We start from the raw sequence: 23,659 nt of genomic DNA, 5'->3' as shown, positions 1-23,659 counted from the left end.
CCTCTTCTCTTTTATTCAGCAAAGAAAAGTAAAACAAAAAACAAGCAGGTTAGTTCTAAACTCATTGATTCTAGAGTTTTCTTACTGAAGGAGAAATCAGAATATGTCCCCAAACTCCTTGAAGTACAATGGTCTTCCACATTGCCACTACATGAATCACCGGTGGTGATTAAGAGTGACATCACATGACTGCAATTTGTGATTTCCCCTGCTTTCTCCATTGAGTTTGCTTATTGAATACCAACTGTAAAGGTAGCAAATGGTGATTATGAAACTGTGGGACACTGTGACCGTCGTAAGTTTGCATCAGTTGCCAAGGACCCTAGTTGAGATTACATGACCATGGGGATGCTGCAGCTTCAGGGACCAGTCATAAATCCCCTTTTCCAGCACTATTATAACTTCAAATGGTTGCATGCCTGCATCCATTATGTTTTCTTGGGAACAGCATGGAAGTAGTTTGCCTCTTCTTCTCATGAGGTTTTTCAACTTCCAGTCTTGCCTGCAATTCTGGGGAAATTTTGGTAGACTTCCATCTCTGCAGTGACCTCAGTTTCAGTCTTATGTCATTTAGGGGCCATATTGACTTTCAGGATACTTCATAGCTACCAATACTGTAGTCAATGTCTCCAGGCTTTGTTTGTTGTTATTTTGTGGGTGAGGAATTATTTTGTTAGGCAATATTTGCCATATTTTTTTTCTATTTGTGCAAATCTGTTTCCTCAGAGCATTTAAATACATTCTTTGTTATTCTTGGTGGGTATGATTTATTATTCCTTTGTTCTCCATCTTCCTCATCTGGGCTTCTAACCAATAGGAATAACATAAAGCTTAAATATCAAACTAGATAAAGCAGTTACAGATGCCTGACCTGCATGTATTCTGGACTCTGAATTCCAGAATACGTGCACTCTGATAATTCTAGAAAGAGCAGTCCCAACAGATACCAAGTGAGACAAATTTGCTAAATGCATGCAGAGATGATGCTAAAAAAGAGTCACGCATCCCAATAAATTATTTGATTTTGATTTAGTGTGTTGTATGAACCCCGCCCCTTGTGGATTATTCAACTACAGTGAAGTCATTGGCAGCTTAGTACAATCTGTAAACTCAGTTACATTTTATAAAACTGTGATGGTGAAGCTACGGCATGCATGCCCAAAGTGGCATACAGAGCCATGTTGCCTGGCATGCACAGCATTGGCCATTCCTCTTCCGCACGTGACGATCAGCTGCCTTTGTGCGTGCAGCAGTGCCGGAAACTGGAAGAGATGGACTTCTGTTTTTCAGTGTGAGCATGACCACTAGCCAGCTGATCGACAGGTGCGCATGCGCAGCAGAAACCGGGAAACTTGCCGGCTAGCGTGCATGAAACAGGAAGTACATTTTTTGGCATGGGCAATGCTCCTGGGCAACTCCTCTTCCTGGTTGTGCTGTAGATGATCACAAAGTGCTCCCTTTTTGGCACTTGGTGCCAAAAAGATTCACCATCACTGTTATAAAGGATGATTTCTGTTTATTTGAGGGTATCTGGTATAATGGAGTTGATTTAATTTTACATGACTTGCCGACTTGGGAGGAAGGTAGAAGATGACAGAATTTTGCTAAGGAATCAGGAGAGCCCCAATAGGAAGTTTGTTTTTAAAGAACTTTTAAATTGTGGCTGCTCATCAGACTTGTACATAGTAACAAGACAGATAGAAAGCATGATCAAAATATTCTCCTAAAGTTGATCTCACAAACAACTTTAAAAACAAATTGTTCCTCATTGTAGGAATTTGGGATTAGATTAGACCTCTCTAATCACAACAAAAAATTAATATGTCCGCTTGGAATGGATTTATGTGCAAACTATTATGCAAAAAGTTTAACGGGGAGGGCTAGAACTAGGTCACTCAAGAGTTGCTAGAATAAGAGCGCTATTGCCTAGGTAATGGGCCTTGTTGCTATGGTGCCCCTAAAGGCTGCATCAGCTTTCAACAGTTTGACAGCTGGCTGAGATTGAAGGTTTTAATGAGGACAGACAGTTAGTTAGTTTCAATAATCAATTTCTTGTAAAATATTCTTCAACTTTATATTTCCAGAATATAAATTAATGATGGAGATGTCCCCTCTGCCGTTTCGGTACCTGAAGCAGCATTATTTAAGCAATGTAGTTTCAGCCTGTTTATTAGTTTCTTCTGGTTATGAAGCCATGGAAGTCATACGATAGCGTTTTACTATCTTACGTTTTAGTTTCTTTCCCAGAATAATGGTTGTTTGTACAGGAAGAGCCCTGCCTTTTCATTACTTTTGGAGATAATGTAGATGTATTTTGTTACATTAACAGAGCAGGTAATGTAATTAGTTCCACATTGGTGTTTTTAATGGCAGGTTTTATTTTGTCTCATTTACTATTCTGGGGCTTCATATGAATTGTTAATGCATTATAGCACCCACCAAGCCGTGTTTTTTCCCCACATTTTAGTACATTGGACCTCATCTGTAAACTTGGATGGCCTACTGCCTCCTCCGAAGAGCAACTGTAGCTATTAAAGAGGATTGTTGACCAATTAAACAAATTCATTTCACTGCCTTATTTTAATTGGCTAAATCAATGCTGTAATATCCCAATTCCAGTAATTTTTTTGAGGCCATTTAATTAAGTTAGCAGTACTTTCCATTTTCTAATTAAATCAAACAAAACATAGATTGTTTAAACCTATGGCCTGGGAAAATCTGAGAGATGTGCCAAAATCAGATTGAGCAATGAAATTGTCACTGGATGCTTTTTTTTTTTTTTTTCATTAGGACCTGTTTTGGATCTAAAGCTCATTTAACAATCATCACACCTAAAATAATTTGTTTTAATGAACTTCTTGGTTCCAGTTCACATTTGTCAGGGGTTTTTGTAGGTATTTATCATTGACCAGGTTCCTACAACATCCTTAACTGCATTTAAAGGGGATTCGTGTAATGTGAGAATGACCAGAAAGGATTGACTGATCCAGTCAAATAAGCCACATGTGCTTGCCTGCTGCTTGCATGGCCCAGTACTTAATGGGCCATGGCCTGGTACTGGGCTGTGGCCTGGGTGTTGGGGACCTCTGCTCTATTAAATTGATTTTTCATGCCTTGGTAGTAAGAATTGCTTGGGAGATCAAAGATAGTAAGCTCACTTTTGTCATCTTTTTGTCATCGCATGCCAAAAGCATGCACATGTGTGCACAACAGTGCACATGCATGCCCACACCCATAATGCAAGGTCCCTGTGACTTCCCGCACATGCACGTGCGCCCCCCCAAGTGTTCCCCATCCCGCACAAATGCACACGTGACCCCCTCCACTCCCTTGCCCCCCCTGCGGACACACCCTGCCCACCCCTATTTTTGGCTTCCAGGTTGGTGCAAGAGTCTTTCCAGGCCCAAAACGAGGCATGGGGGTGCTGCACGAGGCTCCAAAATGCAATGTGAGTGCCCCCCATGCATGCATGACAGAGACCCAAAAATCAGCTGGGCAGCAGGAGGCACGTGCACATGCGCATTGGAGCTGAGCTGGGGCAATGGCTGGCATGCCCGCAGAAAGGGCTCTGTGTGCTACCTGTGGCATGCGTGTCATAGGTTCGCCATCATGGGCCTAGAGTGTCTTATAGTTCTGTCATCTTTAAGGTAGGCCTAGAAGTTTGCACTAAATTTTCTTGTCATAGATTTCTATAGGCAATTGGAGAACCTCAAACTGTACTGGGCACAGTGGTGGGTTTCCATTTTTTTAGTGCCTGTTCTCTCGTGTGCTCGCACTCGAGCGCAAGCACAGAAATGTTCAAGCAGGTGAGGGGAGCTTCTGCTACTACTGGTTTTCCCGATCCGGGCTGAACCGGGAGCAACCCACCTCTGACTGGGCAGGAAAGTTCTGCTTTTTGTTTGTTTGTTTGTTTCCTATAATGAAAAAATTGATTTAAGAAATTCTACCAGAGAAGAAACTTTCAGTGAAACTTTCACAGGGAAAGTGATATTCTTGCATTTGCTATAGGTCCATGGTGGCGAACATATGGCACGCATGCCACAGGTGGCATACGGAGCCATTTTTGAGGGCACGCGAGGTGTTGCCCTGTTAGCTCCAGCGTGCATGCACACGCTGGCCAGCTGATTTTTGGCTTTGATTTTCGGCTGTTTTCGCCCTCCGGAGGCTTCAAGAGACTCCCGGGAGGGTGAAGAACGGACCAACCGGGCACACCAGAAGTTGGAAAACAGGCTGTTTCCAGTCTCTGGAGGGGCGGAACACGCATGCATGCTTTTGGCACCCGAGGCGAAAAAGGTTTGCCATCACTGGTATAGGCCTATGTATGATTCTTTAGTCCAGGGGTCTCCAAACATGGTGACTTTAAGACTGTGATCTGTGCTGGTTGAGGAATTATAGGAGTTGAAGTCCATAAGTCTTAAAGTCACCAAGTTTGGAGCTCCCTGGCCTAGTCTTTCACCATACAATCTTCTCTTTGGTGATCTTCAGCCTTCCTAGAAAAACCCACTAGAAGACACCTGGCATATCTCCTGTTGGGCTTTTCAGTAGTAGGGTTACTATCACTCTTGAGCAAACTCCTGCTTTTGAGGAACTGCTGAAAAAATTCTCTTTTTTTCCTGAGAAATTGATAGAACTCATTCACCCAATTTCTACTCTAAATCTGGTTGTGAATTTAGAAAGGCCATTTGAGTTCAGTTCTAATCACTTCTCTTTGCAAACATCTACGTCTAATGAATCACAGAGATTAGGAAATCTGGTGGTTATAGGAATGAAAGCCCTCCCTGCTCTTTATTTGTTGCCATTGTGTCTGCAATGCACAAAGAGGAGTCCTACATTATGTTGTCCTTCCACACTTCCTAAAGTGCCAAATTCCTTTTAAAATTCAGGATTTTTTTAAAAAAACATGAAGTAGATGGCATAATTCTAAATATCAGAGAGTAATGATTCTTGGATGCATTACTGTGCTGCCTGAAAGCTGAATATTATTCATATTATTATAATGATAATAACATGTAGTCCTTGATTTACAACCACTGGTTTAGTGACTATTCAAAGTTACAAAGGGACTGAAAAAAATGACTTATGGTTTTTTTTCCCACACGACCATTGCAGCATCCCCAAGGTCAGGTGATCAAAATTTAGATACTTGGCAAATGGCTCATACTGTATTTATGATGATTGCAGTGGCCAGAGTCCTGGGATCACCTTTTGCAACTTTCTGACAAACAAAGTCAATGGAGGAAGACAGATTTTCTTAACAGCTGCATGATTTTAACAAGTGCGGTGATTCACTTAACAACTGTAGTAAGAAACGTCGCAAAATGGGACAAAACTCACTTAACAACTGTCACACTTAGCAACAGAAACTTTGGGCTCACTTATGATAGTAAATCAAGGATTACCTGTACCGTGTTTAATTTCTGCTCTCTTTTTCATACTAAAAAGTGTGATAATAAGCAGGCAATACTTTTTGAAAGGACATGTAAAGTTAGAAGTGTGATTTCTTTTTTGTCCCAAAAAGGAAAATATGGCATAAAGCAACATTGCATATTTGTACTTATTCTGTGTGCTGGGGGAAGAAATACCTTTCAAAGCTTTAATGAGATGACACCAGGCAGAAGGATTGAATGAAATCTGCATTAAGGAGGCTTTCAAAAGTAAAAAGGATCTAGCTTGATCTGAGCATCTGTATGTGGCATGTGCCTGCTCACAGGATCTCTCTCTCTCTCTCTCTCTCTCTCTCACACACACACCCTGAATGCTTAGACTATTCTGTCAGCAAGATGCTCACATACAAAGCTGACTGTTCAACAAGTCACTGAAATGGAAACACTAGTTTTTGTGCAATTACTTATGTATGTTCCTTGAAGCACAACTGCTGTTTATTTTGCAATCTGTGCCAAAAATTTGCCAGGCAGTAGCTATGAAAGGAGAAAAGGGGAAAGCCTGCAGCAGCTGTGAGCCCTGTTTTCCTTTCCTGTCTGCCTTTTCTCAGCGTTGTAAAACCTTCTCTGGGTCTTCTGAAAGAGAACCAAGAGGTTTCTCCTATGATGGAGATGTAGGAGTGGGAGGATAAAGCCTATCAGTAACTTAGTTAAGTTTTTGCAAACAGATGTGCTTTAATTTTTCATGGTCCATCTTTCTATACTCAATACTAAGTGTGTGCTTATGTGTTCCACTCCTTCCCAGATGTTCTGTACCAGGTAACTTGGGTTATCCTGCAGGATTCGTTAGCTCTTTCAGTCTTATTTATCCTACTGAAAGCAACCATGAGGTCCTTGGTTCTTTCTGAGCTTGGTTGTTCTCTTGCAGATATTTTATTACCCAAACTATTAGCACTGATTATGTTACCTAGTTTGACTAATGAAACATCTGAAAGAAAAGAACCAAGTTCAGATAGCACCAACAACTGCTCATTTCAACTCTTAAATATACTCCTTTATTGGGAAGTAACCATTCACTTCACAGCCATATACGTTCTAAAATTTTCTAACTCTTAGCTGAGCTTGGTGCAACCTGGTTCAGAGAGAAAGATCTCAGGATTACCTGCAAGGGCCAGACATTTAGGATGTTCTCCTTCAGAAGGTGTGATCTACCAGCATCATCAGGACTCCTAAAGCCGCTATTATCATAGTCCTTTTTACTGTATCATTCCTTACAGTCTAATTATTGGTTCATCTTCTCTTGTTTCTCTGAAACTAACATCTGCTTTGAATCAAAAGAATCTTCAGTGGCATTCCATGAACCATGGATCAATCCTTTTAAGTTAGGCCTTGCTCCCTGATTTTTCCAGTACCAATCTGATAGACTTAATTTTTATTTATTTATAATCTCCTGGGTGGTTGCCTGGACAAATTCCCACAGTTTTTGTGGTAAGATTTTCAAAAATAATTTTTCATTGTTTTTTCTTGAGAGTGGCCCAAGGTCACAGTCATCTGATTTTGTGCCTAACACAGGGCTAGAATTCATAGTCTCCTGGTTTCTATACTGATGCCTTAACCATTACACAAAACTAGCTCTCCAACTTTAACCTTACCTATAGTTCTATGAAGGTAATTTTGCCAAAGCAATGGTAATTGTTTCAAGGTCATCCTAAGAAACTTAAAGATAAATTACATCCATGTTTCCTGGTATAGGCTAATCCTAAATACACAGATTGTGATAGAATAGCTATATTAAAAGCTACGCTTGTTGATATTCACATGTAACAATGTAATAATGGCACAAGATCTATTTTTCCTTTATGGTCATACTCCTTTACCCTTTTCTTCAAGTTGTGTTTCTGGATTGGACCTCTGGCATTTAAAAAAAAAATCTTGGATAGTGTGAGTTAAGTGTACTGGATTTTCTAATCTAGAGAACCTGGTTTTTCCAACATTGCTCTTCTTACTTGCAATTATGTTCTTTCATTTTCTTCTCCCCAAATGCCAGCATCTGCATGCTGTCTCTCTCCTAGGCAGGGAAGAATTGAAAGTAGCCATGAGCATAGAAGCCCACCCCTCCTCGACATGTCTTAGAGGACCATACATAAATATCCGGCCTGTGTGGTGACACAGACGTGCTATGACTCCTTATGAATGCTGCACCATGAATATTAAATTGCATTCCTGCACATTGGGTGTCTGTTGTCCTGATCCTGCATGTGACTGAAAACCAAGTGACGGGAAAAAAATCAGATGTCTGATTCCTAGTACGAGGACAAAGTTCTCCCCTGCAGTATCTTCTCCAGCATCCCCTAGGCTGGCTGATAATGTCTTCTCTGCAGAGGTGACTATTTGTAAAAAAAAAAAAAAAAAAAAAAAATTGGAAAGGAAACCCCCCCCCCCCATCTGACTCCTGCTTGGCTAGAGCAAATTTCAATAGAATGACTTATCAAAGGTTTATCATCCCTTCTAATCACTCCCCCCCCTCCAATGTTAACACCACAACCATTCTCCAAGCAGGATTTGTTAACTTCAAGAGAAGATAACTGATTAATGGCAGAGATCTTGTCCAACATAATCACTGTTAGAACTGAAGAAAAAAAAATTCTTGTAGGAAGCTGAAGCAATTAGAACCTGTCCCTTAATTCCTTTTTTATGTAGTTGAATACATTGAGACTGGCAATTTAATATGACAACAAAGGTGATGTCAAGTTTGTCTTCATTAGAGTAAATGTTCTTCATTTTATAGCCTCATTGTTAGAAGGGAGACATTTTCCTGTAGCACCAAATTCCTTCTTTCCTGAAAAGTGGGGGGGGGGGGGGGATCAGCCTCCACCACCAGCTTCACCTTAATTATACAGCATGTCTAGTTAACAGCTTGTCACTTTTCCTCTGCCTCATTGTTCGTGTATTGAATAGTCATTTATTAGTATCATTAGCTTTCATTTCCTGAAGGGCAAATAAACAAAAGCCTCTCTTCCAAGCACTGCTCAAAACCTCTGTTAGAATGCATTCCTCGGTAGGAAAATTAGCATTGTGTATCTCTTCCATTTTTATTGGTAGGTGGGCATTTCTGTTCTGGAACTGGTATCCGGCAGCTGCATAAGACCCATCAAACAGTCTATCTATCTGTCACTCAAATCCCCCTCCCAGCACAGACCCCAACCTGAATTTCTAGGAGCATTTTCGGTAGTTGCAATATGGGATTACATACTTCTTTGATATTTTGACTCAAAAATAGAAGCAGAGGGAACCCTAATATCCAGATGTAATTGTGCCATCTGATAAATTTGACTCTCAAAAATATCTCTTCCTGCAGCCCTCTCCAAGAAATATTAGCTGAACTTTGATAAAATTCTGATCATATCCATTAGTATTTTATCTGTATTTGTCCTTATTAATGTACTTGAACATACAATACTGTACTCGTTATTTTTACATTTTGTTTCAGGATGCTCCGAATAATAGCAATAATAAACATCTTAAAGAGAGTAATTTAAAAAGCCACTGATGTTGCCTTTTTTGAAAAAAGCATCCCCATGGCACATGATTTACATTTGGCTCCTTGACAACTAACTCATATTTATGATGGTTGCAGTGTCCTAGGGTCATGTGAGAAGCAAAGTCAATGGGGAGACCAGATTCACTTAACAACTGGGTTACTAATTTAACAACGGCAGTGATTCACTTAACAAATGTGGTGAGAAAAGTCGTAAAATGGGGCAAAACTCACTTAGCAACATAAACTTTGGGCTCCATTGTGGTCGTACGTTGAGGACTACCTGTACTTTAGAGAATCCTGTTTTTCCAGTGGTAAATTGAATTCAGCAAGAAAGCAGGAGACATTTGGACTCGGGAGAGTCTGATCAGAACATAAACACGGACTCTCTTTCTTTTAAAGTGCTGCTAACACTTTTTGCCTCTGGCATTTGGAGCCCCTTTTCAAAAAACACAGCCTGAGGATAGCAAGTTGAGGAAACCGTCTGATTCTGAGCCATTTGGAAGCAGAACCAAGGCCTTGAGATTTCAGCATTGGTCCTGATCTCTCCTGTATTTTAAAAGGCTCTCCGTGTTTTCCATTGTAGAAACAACAATGCCTTTGATGATCGCAATTTGTGATGACAGGGACGCTTATCCTTTCCTTTGAACTGAGCACAGCAGAAATTTGCTCTGATTCACTGCTCTTATGGGAATCTGTGTGGCAAAACCCCAGGCAGCACCTTTGCGGTGCCTTCGTTCCTGATGCTGCAGTGGATGGCAGTGGGACCTCTGTAGGTTGTTAAAGGGAGGAGGAGGACGGGTGTCCTTGTCAAAGAAGACAGAAAATCCTTGACTCTCTCTTGATGCTCTTCTGAAGGCATCTCCTGGTAGTCCGAAGGTTGTGACTATTTCAGGCGGCCAGAATAGTGTGATTTTTTAAAGATTAAGCATCTCATGGATGTGATATCATGGAGTAAGAGGTGAAAATAGGTAAGCTGTTATTTTTTCTGTGGGTTAATACCTGGCCTAGGAGGAGGTGAAGTTTTTGTATTGTATGTAGCTCATTACCATCTTGAGAGACAGACATTTCCACCGTGTTTGAACCCAAAATAATTTAAATGACAACTCATATCCTCTGTGGTTAAGTGACTTCATTTTCACAGGACTGTTTACTAAAGGATTAGTGGCCACATTTTAAACCATTTATTAGGACTAAATCCTGTTGATTTTATGGAGCCTTATTTCTGACAAGAAATATGTAGAATTTGTCTTAATTTCTGGGAAGAAATTGTCCTTTAAAAATATTTTTTTATTAGTTGTTCAAAGGAAATGGTGATTTATACAGAAGGAGAAAAGAAGTTAAGATTTTAGAGTAGCACTCTGATCTATTCTGAACAATAAATGGCTCATTCCTACTTCTTTGCTCAAGTAGTCTCTTAAAGGTGTTTTGCATATAGTTTTAATAAATATGTTTAATGTCACCTCAGATGCTTTAAACTCATTGCATTTTTTTAACCACATGGGCCCCTTAAGGCAGTTGAGAAGCAACATAGAAATAAGCATGATTTATGCTAATCTCTTATTACGTTATTTATTAATTTTATATGCTGCCATTATGATAATTGAAAGCTAGATATCCAGATTATTTATTCAAATATTTAAAACTAGGTTTGGAGATGATGAGTCCTCTAACCCTAGGCTTTGAATTGACTAAAGATTTTGTTAGTATACCCAGGGGTTGGTTTCAAAAATTACAGCAACAGATTCGCTGCCCTGTTGCTTGGTGGGCGTGGCCTAGTCAGCCTCCTGCACCATGGGGGAGGAGCTTTTTTGCCCTCGCCAGGCTCCGGAGGCTTTCCTCGAGTCTCCAGGAGGGCGAAAACTGCTTCCCTTGGGCTTTGGAGGCCAGAGGTGGGTTGCCATTTTTTTACCATTGGTTTGGGCGTGCTCCTGTGTGCGCATGATGCTTCTGTGCATAAGTGTCCAGACAGGTGGGCGGAGCCTCCTGATCCGGGCCAAACCAGCAACAACCCACCTCTGCTGGAGGGCCTCCGGAGGCCCTCAGAAGGCCCTCCAGAGGCCAGAAACAGGGCCATTTCCAGACTTCCAGAATCTCCAGTAGGCCCATTTTCTCCCCTCCCTGAGCCCCCGCACAGGCCCTGCACTTACCTGGCATGATGAATGTGCCACATGGAGACTCCTAGGACAGGCTGGGAGGAGTGGGGAGGGGTGGGCATGACCAGAAGGGGTGGCATTTGGGGTTCACTGAACTGGGCAGAATTCTAACTAAAGGATCACCCAAACTCGTGCAAACCCCCAGCAGCCCACCCCTGAGTATACCTCAACTCCCAATAATTTAACAGTTTGTTCAAAAATCATTAGCCATCTTTAAAGGGTTGCCTTGAGGCGATGTTTAGAAAAGAAATATTAAGGAGCTTTTATTTCACGAACTGAGATCCAGCATTGTATTCAGTTAGACAAAAACAAACTGAAAAATAAAGCTGCTTCTAAAATAGCATAGTGCTGTTTCTAATTTGATGGGACTCATTCACATTTTGTCAGATTACTTCTAAAAGTTAAGGTCATGTAGAAATGCCATGAGTTGGGCCATGACATAGAATTATTCTAAGCCAGAACAGGTCTGTTTTGTGTGTCTGTGGCTTAGGGGGGTCGCTGAATATCAGTGGTTTTTGAGCACCTAAACCTCTCTGCAAATCCCAGCTTTTGTGTTTTCAACTAAGCAAATAATTGCTTGCTTTTCATGTCCTAGTCTACATGAAAAGGGTATCTGTTTCAACAGGAATGGGATTGTTTTTGTTTAGAAAGGGCATGGGATCCAACTTCCTTTTTTAAAATCTACTTTAAAAAAAATTAGAAGGCCCAGTATTGTTGATTGTATCCAACCTCACATAGAATATTGTAACAGGTACTTTTTAAATTATTGTTCTGGAACATTTAACAGGAGGCAACTGGTTGGATTCATTTATAGCAGTTTGCTGAATTAGCTGGATTCAATTAATGGATTCACATACAATATGCTATGCCCAAATGAAAGAAGCTATATTATGGGCTTAGTTGGATACGCACACCTAACTTGTTAATATGTATCAGAAAGCAATGTTTGCGCCAAAAGACACACCCCTTTTCCGAACTCTGATAGTGAGAAAAAGTAACATATTAAACCACCTTAATCAGGAAAAGATTTCTTTTTTCTTCCTTTGTTGGTTCTGAGCAATAGGAATGTAATGAAGTATAGTGTATGAAGCCCCTTTGGTTTTCTCCTTTTCTCCCCCTTTTAACAAATTAAGTCATTTTCACAGCACTAGTAAAAATACTCCAGCCATATCGTACCTGGTCAACAAACTTTCTGAGAAAGAATGGGCCTGTTTTAAAGCTATCTCATTTTGAAATAGTTAGAGCAAAGGTGACATCTCCTCCTTTAGAGAGCACAATCCTTGTAGACTGTGATCTCCCCCCTTGAATAGGATTACACAACAGATATCCTTCTTTGTTCTTTGGTCTGATTCCAATCCAAGGTGCTTGTTTGAAGAGGCAACTGAACTTTCTGGGTTTTTTTGTAGAAGACTTCGCTTCTCATCCAAGAAGCTTCTTCAGCTCTGACTGGATTCCATTCCCCGCCATCCAGTCAGATCTGAAGTAGCTTCTTGGATGAGAAGCGAAACATCTTCAAAGAAAAACCAGAAAGTCCAGTGCCTTTTCAAACAAGCAGTTTTGGGACAACCATGGCTGACTGAGAATATCCATAGACATTTACCTGTACAGTGTTCTTACAGTAGTCTTTGATCCTGCCCAGTTTGAGAATCGTGCTTGCTGTACATAGTGAGTATACAGGTAGTCCTTGATTTATGACAATTGAGCCCAAAATTTCTTCTGCTAAATGAGATCATTGTTAGCTGAATTTTATCCCATTTTACGACCTTTATTGCCACAATTGTTAAATGAAATCCTGTAATTGGTAAGTTAGTGACACGTTTGTTAAGTGATCTGGCTTATCCATTGACTTGGCTTGTCAAAAGGTCATGAAAGGTGATCAGATGACCCTGGGACACTGTAACCACCATAAATATGAGTCAGTTGTCAAGTGTCTGAATTTTGATCATATGACAATGGAGATGTTGCAATGGTGGTGTGAAAAAGGGTCATAAGTCCTTTTTTCAGTGATGGTCACTAAATGAACTGTTGAGGAATAAACCTGTAGTTAGAATATTAAAAAAAACCTTAAAAATTACTAGGCTATCCTTTCTGAAAAGTAGCGGGTTTACCAGTTTAGCCTGGTGTGTAATATTCTGAATATTAGTTATCACTATCAGCGTAAGAGATATGAGTTGATATTAGAAGTTAGAATAGCTCGACCTGTAATTTTGGTTTTTTTGGGGGGGATGTACCCAGCTAATTTGACTGTGTGATTGTGAGCCCTTTATGAAAAAAGGTGTGTCATATTCTCCAACCAAGGGTGGAACTTGCCCTTTGATGGGCATATTAGGGATTGTACTAAAACAAAAACTGGATGGAGGCAGGACTGAACCAAAATCTCCTTTTACAGGAAGTCCTCAATTTACAGCCAATTGCTTAGTGATTGTTTGAAAGACTCACCTGAAAAAGGAAGCTTACAATCAGATTCAAAGTTCTGGTGGTCGGGCCCTCGCCATGGTCACATGACCTAACTCACTGACAAAAGTGACTTATGACCACTGTTCACACTTATGACCATTGCAGGATCTCCATGATCATATATATCAATCTGAAGCGAACCTGAGTGGAGGCTTCAGGGTTGCCACAGGGTGAAGAAGGGATATGGAGGGGGGGCATAGTTAGATGGGGGTTTGTAGCCAAAACAAAATAGTTTCTTGTGGGAACCAAGGACATTCCAACAGGTGGCTGGAAAGAGGACCACCGTATCCAGGCAACCAGCCAGCATCATGATTGGACAATGTGACCGATTGTTTGGGGAAAGGGAGAACTTTCACTTTTTAATCAGATGAAAACTGCAAGAACTTTCAGAGTTGGTTTTCTCCAGCTTGTGCCAATATGATATCGCCAATAAAATTGTTCTTCAAGGAACTTGTCTGCCTTGGAGTTCTGCTTTCTATGGAGTTATTACTCGGAAGCCTGACAACATGGTCAAAATTAAGATGCTTGGCAACTGACTCATATTTATGATGGTTGTAGTGACCCGGGATAATATGATCACTTTTTCTGACCTTCTGATAAGCAAAGTCAATGGAAAAGCCAGATTCATTTAACAATCGTGTTACTAACTTAACAGCCGCAGCAATCCACTGAACAACTTGTGGCAAGAAAGGGCACAAAATGGGGCAAGACTCACTTAACAACCGTCTTATTCAGCAACAGAAACTTTGGGCTCAACTATGTTCGTAACTTGAGGGCTACCTGTACTGTGGTTGTATGTTGAGGACTACCTGTACTTAATTTTGGTATAAATTTAAATAATCTTACGTGCAGAATTATCCCCAATGACAGCTATGTTTAATTCCAACTATGCAGTTTACACCAGGGAGGCAATATAGTTTTCTTTATCAAGTAACATTGTTACTTTTAGGCCTTATTTGGCTTTGCAAAAACTAAAATCCCCAGACTGTGTGGGTATTTTAGAACAAAGCTCTGCAGTTCCTTCACTTCACTTTTAGGACACGGAGGCACACTTTGTGAAGAGGTTTTGAAGGCATATTTTGCAGATTTTTTAATTGGTTTGAATAACCGTAGCATTTCCCTCTCTGACTTGTGCCTGTGTTATCAATTAGGCACAACATATGCAGGGCCTAAGGCTTATGAAACTTTGGGGACCCATAAAAAAAAAACCTGAAACTATGGAATGGAATAGTAAAATCACAAAATTCTACATCCCCCAAATTAAATGCATTGAAGACATTATTGCTACTTTATTATATGTATACTTCATTTATTACTTGCATTGTGTTGGAGAATGTAAGGCCAGGGAATATCTTTATAACCCTATGCTTTGTAGGCTCTTGCTACTACTACAAAGATAAATGTTCTGAGGGACTGCCAGGTTCTTAATTTAGCCCACTCCTGTTACATTACAACCTGTTAACAACTCCAGAAATTTATTCTCAAGGCTGTTGGCCACAGGTTGCACAGTTCTGTGACACAAAATAGAAAATGTGTTGTGCCCTGGAGTGTGAGAAAAGCTCTTAATATTGTTGTGCTATTGCTAAACTCGTCTTCTGGGAGAGAACTGTTCACACTCCCGAAACTGTATGGTCTGTATCAAACATCATTAACCAATAAAAAGTGAGGAGGAAGAATTTCCCATTCTCATCCATCATGTTTTCCACATTGGTCTTATGGCCATGAAGAAACATTAGATGAGGGATGAATCACAATCAAACACCATCAGCATGTACTTCTTGTGGAAGGGAGTATTGTCATTCATTTTAATAACACAATATTGCTTAGATGGCGTTGACCTCCATTAGGATCTGACAAAACATTGTCAGTGCCCAGCATAAAAATGCAGGCATTTATAAAGAAACTAATGCAGGTAGTCCTCAATTTACAACCACAATTGAGCCCAAAGCTTATGTTGCTGAGTAAAACACTTGTTAAGTGAATTTTGCCCCATTTTATGACTTTTCTTGCCACAGCTAAGTAAATCACTGCAGTTAAGTTAGTAACCCGGTTGTTAAGTGAATCTGGCTTCCCCATTGATTTTGCTTATCAGAAGGTGCTCACGTGACCCTGGGACATTATAACTGTCATAAATATGAACCAGTTGCCAAGTGTCCAAATTTTGATTACATAACCTTGGGGATGCTGTGTGTCGTAAGTGTGAAAAATGGCTATAAGTCATTTTTTTCTTGCCACTATAACTTCAAACAATCACTAAATGAACTATTGCAAGTTGAGGACTACGTGAAGAAGAGAATATTTGTGGCTCAGGATTAAATTGTGGGGTCCTTAGTGCTCTCTTGAGCTTCATGGTTTTCTTGCAGACATTTCATTACTCAACTAGGTAACACCATCAACACTCACCATCAACACTCACTGACCATCATACCTAGATGGCTAACAAAAGGTCTGCAAGAAAACCAAGCTTAGAGAGCACCAAGTTAAAAAAAAGTGAACATAGTTCCAAGTACAGTATAATCGAAATAATGGATTTCGTCGTGGGAGGGGCGTAAGGAGTAGCCTTCCTAAAACTTTCGGGGTTAATCCGGGACTCGTTTGCCCAGTATTTTTCTGGGATTAAGGATTGCACCAGGGTTTCTCTCTTCCGTAAGAGTTCTTAAAGAGGGAGGAAAACGTTGGACGACAGGCGTCGGTTGCTCACTTTTTCCACTCTTACTATATTCTTTGCACGCACACAGCCCAACTTCCGCGAAAGCTCAGGTTGCCCTGTTGCTTGGCAAATTCACTCTTCGGAAGGGGGAATCCAGTGCGGGGCGGTTGGGTTTTGCCATTCACGCGCAGCGCTGCAGACTCCCCCTTCGCCTAGAAATGTGTGAACGGACGGAGGTAATTTTACCCGCCGTCTTTTAGTTCAACCGAGAAAGGAGGGAGGGTTTCCCATGGAAAAGTAAAGCGGGGGGGGGGGGGACACTCCTAATGGAGGAAACGGCGGAGGTCGATTCTCGCCTTGGATTGGGATCTAACTTCCAGAATTGCCGGCCTCTCTGCTTGGCTTGGCCGAATTATTTAGTCCAGCCAGACTTGGAGAAGGCAGTTCCCGAAGTCTGAACTTCGGGCGAGAATACGAGAGCAGCCGTCGCCGCGGCTTTACGAATGGAGGTGTGAGGCGCTGCGATTCTACTTCGCTCCGGTCCGGCTTGGATCCGATGATCGCCGGGAATCGCGAAGGAGCGGAGCGGGGCTCCAGCGGCTATGGTTGATTTTTTTTTCATCAGAGGGTGACTGGCTTTGTTCTCTTTCTCCCGACCGGTTCTGCCTTCCCCTTGGCGCCCTCCTTCCTCCTCCAGGAAGGCGCGACACTTTTCGCGGAGACCCGTCCGAAGATCACCATGGAGCGCTACCGCAACCCCACCGAGGTGCAGATGAGTCAGATGGTGCAGCCCTGCCACACCAACCACCGCGGGGAGCTCAGCACCGGGCAGCTGCTGAAGTGGATCGACACTGCCGCCTGCCTTTCGGGTAAGTCGCGCTTGCTCTCCCAGCCTCTGGCAGACGGAGGGGCGGGGACGCGTTTCTTGGCAACCCGCCCTGGGCTGGATCAAACGGGCGAGCCCGCGGGTGGGCCGATCGCGGAGGCGCGTCGCTCTTAAGGTGGACCGGGTGAATTAGGAGAGCCTCTTCGAAATGAGGAGTCGTCGCCGTTCGGGCTGCGAGCGATTCGCGCCCGGGCTCTGTGGCCGACAGGAGTGGGTGTTTCCAGGCGAGGTCTATGACAATTCACCACCGCCAGTTCGCCATGTCAAACCTGCCACAGCCAACTCGCTACAGGCCAACTCACCGCGGGACAAGAGTTAATATTTAATATTAACTAATATTTAAAGATATGGTGGAATAGAATCATTAAAGAAAGGAGGGAAAAGGAGGGACAGAATGCAAGTTGAATAGCCAAAGTTAAAATAATTTTTATTTATTTCAAATAATTGAATAGAATTGTTAAATTGTCCTGCAACGAGTTGTCTTGAGGAGAGTTGGCCATGCTGCAAGTTGGCTGTAGTGAGTTGGCAATGATGAGTTGGCTGCAGGATGGCTGTGGCTAGTTGTCCCATTCCCTTCCAGGTGTGCTTTTGCAAGGGATGATGTGCATGATAATCTGGGCCCTGAAGCACAGATTTCAAAAATCATTAACTCAGCCATTGGGAGAGTTCAAAATTTGTCTAGTCTCATGAAGACAAGGACAAGGGATGATATGATAACAGTCTTCCAATGCCATGTAGTCCTCGACATCACTATTGAGTCCAAAATTTATGTTGCTAAATGAGACATCTGTTAAGCGAATTTTGCCCCATTTTATGACCTCTCTTCCCACACTTGTTAAGTGAATCATGGCAGTTGTTAAGTTAGTAATAAGGTGGTTACTGGCTACCCTGTTAATTTTCCTTGTTACAAGGTTGTAAAAATGAGAACATCACATGACATTGCAACTGTCATAAATATATTCTATCAATTTTATATAGCCCCCCATTTTGCCATCTTAATTCTGGATGGGGAACAGAAGTAAAAACCAACAAAACAAAAATGATGACTAACAACATAAACAATAATAACACAGTGATGCCTCCAGGCAGCTCAGCCACCTCATCATCTCATGCCAAAGAAAACATCAACAATAGGCTTACCCAACCTACAGGCTTCATATCTGGAGGAACATCTTGTCTTCAAGAATTTATGAAATAGTAGCAGAACTGGGATTAAACAAATTTCAGGGTGCATGTTTAAAAAAAAAGGGCGCTTCAACAGAGAAGCCCCACTTCCTGGGTCCTGCCAAGTGACACTTCTTAATATACAGGAACCAGAGTATGCTACCCTGCCAGATCGAGTGGGTCGCACAGAAACAACTGAAGAAAGGTGTTAGGTGATAGTAACAGGCAAGTATTTGCAGACTGTTTGCTTTTAGGCTAACCAGCAAACCCAGAAATTATGGAAAGTTGTAATTGGATAAACCCTTGATAATCACAGAACAAAGGACCTACTCTAATAGATTTTTACAGCTTTATAAACTTTCCTGTTTCTTCATTTGTAAAGCAATTAATTCAAAGAGGTGAACAACAATGAATTCAAGTTCTGCTATCCAGATCAACTTTTAAAATAATCCTATGGTTGCGAATGCTTGGATATTATCATGCCACAACTTAAAGTGCATAGAAAGGTTGTCTTAACCATAAGATCCCTTTCAGATTAATCCATAAGAAAATAATAAGATCTGCCCTGTTTTTTAACAATAGATTGATTTGAGGTATCCTTGCAGCTAGGATATGAAGGCTGCAACAACTAGCTTTCCTGGGATCTAGTTTTCAAAGGCAAACTGTTTTTACTAGAGAGTTTTCCTTTAGCTGTTCGTAGTAATGATGGGTACTTTCTTGAAGCCGTTTATTACTTTTTTAAAAAAGTGCCCTAAACTAGTGGTCATCACCAGACACTATAGCAGTGACTTCCATAAATTAATTAGGTATTAGTATACTTCTTTGCCTAAATTTATTACCATATGATTTCCTGAATAGCATTAGCACTTAGACTTTAATAAAAAATGTATTCATTTTATCCACATCATTATTATAAATACCCCTGCCATTTTACTCTCTTAATCATCTTTGCTTCTCAACCAAAAAAACCCCCCACATACTGACACTTTAGTGGGACATCTTTTATATGCAATGCCCACTGATTAATGAAAAGTATTAAGGTATATCCAGTTTGAATGTCAAATATATTCTTCATATAACATACAGGGAGTCCTCAACTTACAACAGTTCACTTAGTGACCGTTTGAAGTAACAACGGCCCTGAAAAAAGTGAACTACGACAATTTTTCAGACATGTTGCTGCATCCCCATGTCACGGGATTTACATTTGGATGCTTGACAACTGACTCATATTTATAACGGTTGCAGCAGAGGTAGTATTCTGCCGGTTCACCCCAGTTCAGGCAAACCAGTAGCAGTGGGGGGAGGAGGCTCCACCCACCCACCCAGATGTCATCACAGATGCTCTGCACATGTGCAGGAGATTTTGCGCATGTGCAGAAGCACGTGCGCAAGCAGAGCAAGCATACACACACACACACACACACTCCTGGTTCCAAACTGGTAGGAAAGATAAGAGGAAACCATTCCTGGGCTGCAGTGTCACGGGGTCAAGTGTTCACTTTTGCAACTTTCTGAGAAGCAAAGTGAATGGGGAAACCAGATTCACTTAATAACTGGGTTACTAATTTAACAATGGCATTGATTCACTTAACAAATGTGGCAAGAAAAGTTGTAAAATGGGGCAAAACTCACTGAACAAATTAGCAACATAAATTTTGGGTTCAATAATTGTAGTCGTATGTTGAGGACTACCTGTATTGTCTATCTAGTTGTTTCCCTCAATATCAGCTCTGGGAGATTTGTGGAGAGGAGGAAAGAACAGCTACTTAAATGTCACCCAACAGTGTTCAACTGTCATTTTATTTCTTTTGCTACCTGCTCCAAAGTGAGTGACCACGACAAGATCTTCGCCTTTTGTTTGATTATTATATCACTCTTCAAGATAACAGTGTTACCCTTATATGTAGGAAATCATAATTACTATTTTTTGCTTGTTCAAACAGCTTAGACAGCGCCATTTGAAGTAACTTGTATTTATTTAGGTGTCTCACTTCTGTTCACTTATGAATAAGATGAATAAAACTGGTTGCAAAGATTTTTCAGTTAAAAAGCCTTCTGCAAATAGTTCATTTCTCGTAATTTTCATGCTAGGCAATTTGACATCAGTTTTAGAAATTCCCTGGGCGGGAAGCCATACTAATTTGTTCCTCAGCAAGGGCTTTTTGCTTATATATTTAAAAATGCTAACATTATTTTAGAAAAAACACTTTCTATTTCAGTGTCTGAGGTAGAAGTTAAGAATAACTAATTTCCTCATTGCTGTGTGGATTTGAAAACTTGCAAAAATACTTCTTTTAAAAAGAGAGATAAATAGAACATTGGTAGTTAATCAATTTCACACAATCTTTAAAGGAATTATAATAGTACTTCTACCTTATTTTTTTATTGAAAATTTTAAAAAAGCTTTTACAAATATTTATCTCCCCTCCCCCACCCTGCCGGCCCAAACCCAACCCAACCCCCAACCTCCTCCCCCACCCCCGGCTTCCCAGAGCAAATACATGGTATAAATCTTTAACAAGCATATTCTACAATAAACTAAAAGAAAGTTAGTATCATCTTTCATTTGTGCTTTAACTCCTCTTTTGTTAGGCTAACTCTAAACAGATTATCTCATTCCTCGCTTTTTTAGTCATAAATTATCTGGAATTTCTTAGTCCCGTTTTTATTTTGAATGTAATCAATCCATCTTCTCCAGTCCATTTTATATTTCTCATCTGAGTTATCCTTAAGATATGCTGATATTTTAGCCACCTCTGCTGAGTTTGTTACTTTTAATGTTACTATTACTTTTAATAGTAGACAAATCTTCCTTCTTCCAGTATTGCGCCACCAACAGTCTTGCTGCCATTATTAAGTACAAAATCAAGTTATTCTCTATAACAGTACAATCAGTAGTTATACCTAACAAGAATAACTGAGGAGTAAACTTTATCCTCTTTTTAAAAATATTTTGCATAATCCACTATATTTTTATCCAGAATGCTTTAACCTTTTTACAAGTCCACCATATATGGTAATATGTAGCATCAACACAATCACATCTCCAGTATTTAGGTTGTAAATTCGGATACATGCAAGCCAGTTTTTTAGGATCTAAATGCCATCTATAAAACATCTTATAAAAATTCTCTCTCAGATTTTGGGCTTGCGTGAATTTTCCCATGTATCCAGCATTATTGGTTCTTCAAAATTTTGTGCCCACTTTATCATATGGTCTTTAACTAATTCTGTTTCAGAATCCATTTCTATTAATACATTATATAACCTTTTTATATGCATTTGGCTTTGATCCCTAATTTGTTTTACAAGATTGTCCTCATTTTGCATAACACCAATTTTCTGATCTTTTTTCCATCTGGCCTGTAACTGTCCATATTGAAACCATGTTTGGACTGCCTTTTCCTCTTTTAGTATATTCAAGGGTTTTAATTTTAATAAACCTCTTTCTATAGTAAGAAGTTGTCTATATGTGGTTACATCCTGTTTTTGTGCTATACTTATGTTCTCTATTGCATGTCTGGGAATTGCCCACAAAGATATCTTATCGTTTAGTTTGTGTTGATATTTTTTCCAGACACGCAATAGAGCATTCCTTAAAATATGACTTTTAAAATGCTTATCCACCTTCTTGTCATATATCAGATAAGCATGCCAACCATATACCAAGTCATGTCCTTCGATATTAAGTATTCTATCCTCTGTTGAATTGATCCAGTCACTGATTATTGATAAAACTACTGCTTCGGAGTATAGTTTTAAATTTGGCGTTTTCAAGCCTCCTCTCTCACGTACATCTTGCATTATTTTAAGTTTTATTCTCAGCTTTTTCCCTGCTCATACAAATTTGTTAATACCCTTCTGCCATTCAAGCAAATTTGCGTCTTTTTAAAGTATTGGTATCATTTGAAAAAGAAAAAGGAACTTAGGCAAGATATTCATTTTCACTGCTGCTATTCTTCCCAGCATAGATAATTGTAGTTTTTTCCAATTTCATCTCTGCCTGTATACTATGCCATAGTGGCTCATAATTATACTTATATAGTTTCCCATTTGAGGTTGAGATGTAAACTCCTAGATATTTAACCTTTTTAACTATTTCACATCCTGTTATTTTTTCTAAATCTTCCCTTTGATTAGTGTTCATATTTTTAACTAGCATCTTTGTTTTTCCCAGGTTTATTTTAAACCCAGATACTTGGCCATATTGATTAATCATATTCATTAAAACTTTGATAGATTTCCCTGGTTGGATTAAAGTTATAATCAAGTCATCCACAAACGCCCATAGTCTATATTCTTGATGCCTGATCTTGATTCCCTGTAAATCATCTGAAGCCCGTATTTTATTCAGCAATAATTCCAAGGTTATAATAAACAATAATGGAGATAGGGGGCAACCCTGTCTTGTACCTTTCTCGATTTTAAATGGTTCTATTAAACTTCCATTGACTATAATTTGTGCTGTTTGTTCCTGATATATTGCTTTGATTGATTGTAGAAAATACTCACCAATGTGCATCTTTTGCATTGTTTTAATTAAAAATTGCCAATTCACTTGATCAAAGGCTTTCTCAGCATCTAGAAATATAAGCACTGCGAGGATTTGGTTATTTTTTCCCAAATATTCCAGTATATTAACAGTTTGTCTTACATTACTTCTCATTTGTCTCCCTTGTATAAAACCAGTTTGATCATTATGAATCAGTTGCTGAGTAACCAACATTAACCTATTCACTAATATTTTTGTAAATTTTTTATAATCTATATTGAGTAATGATATAGGTCTATAATTTTTTGGTTGACTAAGATCTTGATCTTCTTTAGGTATCAAAGATATGAAAGCTGTCTTCCAAGATGGAGGTACCTTTCCTTCCACTTGGATTTTATTAAATAATTCCTTAAGGGGTTCTACCATTTCTAATTGTAAGTTTTTGTAATAAACCACTGTCAAACCTGTCTGTACTCGGTGCTTTCCCAGCCTTTAATTGTTTAATTACCTGGAGGATTTTCCCCAAGGTTATTGGTTGATTCAATATCTCCCTCTGGTCCTCCTTGACTATTGGTATTTTTTCTTTGTCCAAGTATCTATTTATATATAAGCTTGTATTTTATCACCCCTATACAATCCTGTAAAAATTTCAAGGAAGGCCTTTTGAATCATATCCTGTTGATAAACCTCTTTCCCTTTATAATATATTTTCGGTATATTACGAGATTTCTGTTTCTTCCTGGTCAAATATGCTAGCCATCTACCTGGTTTAATTGCATTACAGAAAGTATTATGTTTTGCATATAACAAATTAGTAGCCACCTGATCTGACATCAGCATATTAAATTGTGCTCGTAATAGGGTAATTGCATCTTTAATCTTCTTATCTCCTGGGTTTAGTATTAACTCCTGTTCTTTCTTCCTAATCTCTT

At 39.9% G+C, this 23,659-nt stretch overlaps 1 protein-coding gene across 3 annotated transcripts in view; it reads left to right on the top strand.

Moving 5' to 3' along the window:
* The window catches only part of ACOT11 (acyl-CoA thioesterase 11), an 84,206-nt gene that overhangs the window by 9,383 nt on the left and 51,164 nt on the right, over window positions 1-23,659 (top strand). For 2 of the 3 annotated variants that reach the window (XM_032218079.1, XM_032218080.1), the window contains exon 2: window positions 16,880-17,051. In XM_032218079.1, the coding sequence (XP_032073970.1) occupies window positions 16,922-17,051 (130 nt within the window). In that variant the 5' untranslated portion in view covers window positions 16,880-16,921. Of the gene's footprint in view, window positions 1-16,344; window positions 16,419-16,879; window positions 17,052-23,659 lie in introns of those variants that run through there. The other variant, XM_032218078.1, reaches the window with a different exon arrangement.

This window comes from Thamnophis elegans, chromosome 5, assembly GCF_009769535.1.
Source record: "Thamnophis elegans isolate rThaEle1 chromosome 5, rThaEle1.pri, whole genome shotgun sequence".
In the NCBI taxonomy this organism is placed as follows: domain Eukaryota; kingdom Metazoa; phylum Chordata; class Lepidosauria; order Squamata; family Colubridae; genus Thamnophis; species Thamnophis elegans.
Note: the sequence above shows the minus strand (reverse complement) of the source record. Positions and strands in the feature narration are given on the sequence as shown.